The 6020-nt window shown below is 36.3% G+C and overlaps 1 protein-coding gene across 1 annotated transcript; it reads right to left on the bottom strand.

The window, feature by feature from the left end:
* Positions 1 to 213: 213 nt before the first annotated feature.
* On the bottom strand, positions 214 to 5162 carry LOC107572188 (uncharacterized). The gene is made up of 5 exons (XM_016258607.1): positions 5107 to 5162; positions 2080 to 2475; positions 1193 to 1258; positions 706 to 819; positions 214 to 568 (listed from the first exon to the last, which is right to left on the bottom strand). Exons 1-5 carry the CDS (start codon positions 5153 to 5155, stop codon positions 477 to 479), a joined length of 717 nt encoding a protein of 238 aa, XP_016114093.1. The 5' UTR covers positions 5156 to 5162; the 3' UTR covers positions 214 to 476.
* Between the last annotated feature and the right edge of the window lie 858 nt (positions 5163 to 6020).

Here is a 6020-nt window from a genome sequence, read left to right as displayed (position 1 = left end):
GATGCCGCTTTCTGCCATCTGTTTTCCTTTCGCTTTTCCTTTTAGTTTTTCTTTCGTTTTCTTAATTTATTATTTAAGTAAAAATATATTTCTCGTATAGGCCTATATATATATATATTATTTATACTGCACTTTTCTTACACCCAAAACGCTAACAAATATAGTACAAAATACATCCATTAGAATAAGAAAACACAACAATAAAAGAACAGTAGTAGTAAATAAAATAGGGAGAGTAAATAAACCAAATCAAGAAGACAAAGTTAAGATGAAAACACTATCTTAAAAAGATTCCAAAGTTTTGGGATTGTCTTTCTCCTTCTGTAAGAAAACAATAAATCATAGAAGGTAAAGTTAGAGAAACGAACAGTACAGCTCAAATCAGACACAATCAGCACATTGTCATCTATCAGTGAATTAGATTCTGTTAAAAAGGGTTATTTGCCATTATGATGATTTTGTCTGTGCAGGTAAAATCAAACACAGATCTTAGTGTGATGTGAGTTTTCAGTGCAGTATCTTTTCTCATCTATGGCCAATCCTTCATAGTTGTTTTTCTCCCTGTCTGCTGTGAAAAAAATATATACAAATTTGGAATGTCGCAACTGACCAATCAGAATCAAGCATTCCAGAGAACCAAATAATAATTTTGCATAAAGCACATGATGTTTCCCTCTCACTATAGGATCTGCATGTAATACTCACCATTTCTGGAGCTCCTGCGGCGATAGTAAATCCCACCAGCAGCAGCTACAACAGACACCAGCAGCAGAACAGCAGCACATATTCCTGCTACAGCAGCTGAAGACAGACCTGAATCTGTAATGAGAGAAGAGAGACAGTCATTAGTGCGAGAGAATATGACAGTGTGTTTATATACCATGTTAACTACATATATTCTCTCTATGGACACTTTTGCATATCCAAACATCTTATGCCTCTGTTAAAAAAAATAGGGATTATTCCATAATGGAATAGTTTATGAAAGGTTTAGGAATAGTCTATGAGGTTGGCCTCCAGAAATGTAGTATTTTGTGTTCTAATGAAATTTACGTTTTTGAAAGAACAACAGCAAAATCATTTAAAGTGAAGTATAAAGTCAAGCTCCCCTTAAGAACAATGCATTTATAATATATTGTACTACATTATATGCGATCTATTAAGAGATAAAAAAGGAAAGGTGAAAATATACTCAAGTCAAACTCCCTCTTCTCCATACGGGGCTCTTCATTGGTTTTGACTTGATCAGACAGAGCAGCTGGAATAAAAATAAAGAAATACCAAAGGACACATTGATGTTGAACTGTTGAATAAGCCCTTTTGGCAGTGTCTGTTCATTTGTATAACTACAGGAATCATTTTAAATTTCTCCAATGCCAGATTAATAATATGCTTTACAATTCAAGTTGTGATAGACTTTTCTTCCCTGTGTGTGATTGAAATGAATTAACTGAAGAAGGAAAAAAAGAAAAGAAAGAAATATAGGGTGGGACTTGATTTTGTCCATTTGGGAATTGACTGGATCATTGGATAGATGGGAAAGTTATTCTGATTAAAGATTATGAGGGTACATGAATTTGGGGAAAAGATGTTGTGGAGTGATAAATCAAAAAATCCTGCAATATTTCATGAAAAATAAGAATCATCAATTTTGATTTCACGGTGTCTTCAAAGAAACATGAACCATCAGTGATCAATTATAGTATGTTTGGTCATCATGAAAAGGTTCTTAAAATAAATGCAGGGATAAATGCAGAGCATTAATTCCGAGTATGTGTCACCATACTTGGCCACACGTCACGTCACTTTCAAAAGATCAGTTATTAAATGATAATTTCAATAACATCCATCTATCCAGCCTTTTTCTAATCCACTTGTGTTATGTAGGATCACAGGATTTCAGTAATAACACATATTTAATCAGAAGTGCCATTTTATGCTGATGAACCATTTAATTTACCGTATGCCAATGAATAGGAATTTGGTTTTATATGATCTATTTTTGTATTATAATAGAAAAATCACTGATTCGTGTTCTAATATTGAATTTCTTAGGGTAAATTACATTGAGTAACTCACCAATGACGATCATACTGAACGTTTTTATAGTGTCATCATGACTGATGCTGATTCTTCTGGTGATTTTTCTGCTGTCACACTTGCGATTTCTGTTCAGACTTTGCCTTTTTCCTGAACTCTCGCTTCTGATGATCTCTGCTTCATAACGTCCAGCGTGTTCAGTTGTGATGTCTGTGATGATCAGAGATCCAGTCTTATAGTCCACCTTCAGGCTGTCTCTGAATCTCCCGCCTTCACCATCATATAAACAGCTTGTATTGGGATGTCCGTTGATCAGAGCTATGCGAGTGTCTTCAAAATACCACAGCATCTTGTCATGTTCTTTTTTGTTGATATCAGTGTGTAGAGTGACTGTATCTCCCTCCATCACTGTCACCACATCCTCACCAAACACACCTGGAAACACAAATATATAGTTACTGTTAATAAAAATAACAATTGGTCCCTCTGTAAATTCTCTTCTCAGTCCCTTAAAGTGTAGATACGGCCGGGAAGCAAGAAAACACACATTCAAATGTATTCTCAATACTTCAATTTATTCATAGATACAAAGATATTATATAGGCATATGTCGAGGGGAGTTTCACCCTCTTAACCAATGAGGATATGAATGACATACACATATATGATCTTTGGCCAAGAACATGTGTTTATATAAAATGGCCACATGTACAGAAAAACACGGACATATTAGGAATAGACTTTTAGCGAAGAATGAGGCACTCTCTTCAGAGTTCCTCACGAACTCCTTTACCCTTGTAGTCCTAGCATTCATCTCCTTATTTGGGCATTTAAACCAAGAAAAACTAATGTATACATGTGCGCATGCATACCTCGAATATGAGTAAGAGATATTTAAAACATAATACAAGAGAGAGAGAGAGAAACAGATAGAGGAGGGGGGATTCAGAGAGAGAATGCTGTATAGGGAACGAGTGAGAGAAGGAGAGAAGAAAAGGAGGGGTGAGGCATATCTGGAACAATTTCTTAAAAAGACAGAGAGAGTTTTCTAACAGTTACTCAATAATGTTTACTTAATATATAATTTTTTATTTGAATGAAGTGTTATGAATAAAACAGTTTGTAAGCATGCTTCATCATTAGAAAAAAAAACATGTTAAACATGAGAGTAATAAGCAATCATTTAAGATATTTCTCCTTATATAGAACCTTTTTGGCATTAAGGGTTCTTAAACATTCAGTCAAGAACCCTTGTCCTATGTAGGACACAGAGATGCAGGAGTCCATCCCAGTGTCTGATACACTCTAAATGGATGGCCAGTGTCACGGGTGGCCAGGAACTAAAAAAACACAGCGCTTAACAGGTGTAGGCAAATCAGATACCATAGAAACTAACAAGAGGGGAAACGGGAAACAGACAGGCAACACAGGCATAGGATATAAAAACAAAAACAAAACTGGCTATATAATATACAACCATTGTTGAGTTTTCAATAACGTCATATAGTTAATTATTCATAAAATATTTCTGCTAAAAAATGTTGAGCAGAGTCAGTTTAAACTTCAACGCATCAGAAATGCAGCTTTTATGTTGACGAGTCATTAAAGGGTCATATGATGCAATTTCAATTTTTCCTTTCTCTTTGGAGTGTTACAAGCTCTTGGTGCATAAAGAAGATCTGTAAAGTTGCAAAGACTAAAGTCTCAAATCCAAAGAGATATTCTTTATAAAAGTTAAGACTTGTCCATGCCCTCCTAAATGCCTCGTTTAAACACGCCCCCACATGTCTACATCACTGTGTGGGAAGATTTCCATAACGCCGCCCAAATGTTCACGGAAAAAAAGAAGGCGTAACTTTTATTCTCGCTGTAGTATTGTTGCTGCCACCGGCGCCGCCATGTCGTGGAAACGCTGTGTGTTTCGTTGTGAAAGTGAAACTACTTTGTTTAGTCTTCCAAAAGAGGACACGACTAGAAATCAGTGGTTAAGTTGTATTTAAAACACTGTTCCAGAACAGTTTAACCCAAATATCCAGATGTGTGCAGCGCATTTTGTGGAGGACTGTTTCTTGATCCTGGGAAGGCTGTGCACAAAGGCTGTTTCTATAAAGTGGGGCAATTCCAACTTTGCAAGGACAGTCTGGTGCTTCTGACTCACAGTCTGTAAGTACATTTACATATTTAAAGAATTTGTCGTTTCTCCGATCACAAATGCAGACATGGTTTTATGTTTACGCTGCGATATACGCAACGCGTAAAAAGTAATTATGTGCCCACTGGATGCAACAAATGCCTCGTTTATAATGGGTTTTGTTGGTTTTGTCTTGTCATGCTGGGACTCTGCATCACATGTTAAGTGGCATAACATTTCCGTCACACGCTTGAGGAACTCGGCCAATCACAACGCACTGGATAGCTGGCCAATCACAGCACACCTCGCTTTTCAGAATGATGAGCTTTGTAAAAATCGAGCGTTTCAGAAAAGCGGGGCATAGAGGAGAAACAATAATTGATATCATTATCGTAATAAATACCAGAAATATTGTGATATATTTTAAAGCCCATATCGCCCATCCCTAGTTGCCGCAGGCATCACAATATGGTAAGGGACGTAACATTTCCATCGCACGCTTGAGGAATTCGGCCAATCACAACGCACTGGATAGCTGGCCAATCACAGCACACCTCGCTTTTCAGAATGATGAGCTTTGTAAAAATCGAGCGTTTCAGAAAAGCGGGGCATAGAGGAGAAACAATAAAGTACAGTATGTGGAAAATAATGTGTTTTTTGAACCTTAAACCGCATAAACACATTTCATTACACCAAATACACAACATATGTTCTTTTTAGCAGCATCATATGACCCCTTTAAATTAACAGCAAGCCACTGAACCTTTTTTTCCTGGAGAAATGTGGTATAAAAACGAAAGAACTCTTGGGGTACAAACACAAATACATCGACAAATACAAGCCAAGATCAGATTTTAGGAGTTGATGATGTGAAATTGTCATTTTTCCATCGCTGTAAACCGAAAGAGTTGATGTTACAGATTTAAACGTCTTACCATGAAGGAGCAAAACAGCCAGAGTGAGCAAAAAACAGCATCCCATCATGTCAACAGCTGTGTTTGTTAGAATTAATTCCAATAGTGTTGCTCCGTCGATCATACTTTAGGGTAATAAGATGAATATACATTTGCTATTGTTTTCAGATATTCTGAAATCGAATAAGTATTTTTGAATCTGGTTTGGATTCAGATCTATCATCACAGAATAATTTAAGAACAGATTCAGATTCTCTCAACTTTATACTTTGAGCTTAGCTTATTTCCTGTGTGGTGTTGTTTTGTGTTCTTCACAAATAATTACAACATATAGTAAAGTAAACCAACACAAAGTTATTAACCCTTAATCTGTGACAAACTCTCTGTTCTTCAGGTGTGTTTGGTGATTCAGTGGAGTCAGTGTCAGTGCTGGAGGGGGATTCAGTCACTCTAGACTCTGGTGTTACTGAAATGATGGACAGTGATCTGATTCTGTGGAGGTTTGGATATAATAAGACTTTAATAGCTGAAATCAATGAAATGACAGACAGCATCATTGTATATGATGATGTTCTTGATGAGAGATTCAGAGACAGACTGAAGCTGGACGATCAAACTGGATCTCTGATCATCACAAACACCACAACTGAACACACTGGACTCTATGAACTAAAGACCAACAGTGTGATCAAGAATTTCAGTCTCACTGTCTATGGTGAGTTTCTTACGTTGATAAAGTATACCCTAATTACATTTTAATCATTAAAATTATAAATCTTGAGTGACACATTTATGTTTGACCTTTCAGCCTATTGAATACTTTCAGTTTGAATGATTATTATGAAGTCACCATCTCAAATTAAAGAAAAAAACTGTAATCACAATAGTCTATTGTTTGTGAATAACATCACAAACTCTCCTTCAACACATCAAAC

The sequence above is a fragment of the Sinocyclocheilus grahami genome, unplaced genomic scaffold (genome assembly GCF_001515645.1).
Source record: "Sinocyclocheilus grahami isolate Dianchi unplaced genomic scaffold, SAMN03320097.WGS_v1.1 scaffold1714.1, whole genome shotgun sequence".
NCBI classification, from domain to species: Eukaryota; Metazoa; Chordata; class Actinopteri; order Cypriniformes; family Cyprinidae; genus Sinocyclocheilus; species Sinocyclocheilus grahami.
Note: the sequence above shows the minus strand (reverse complement) of the source record. Positions and strands in the feature narration are given on the sequence as shown.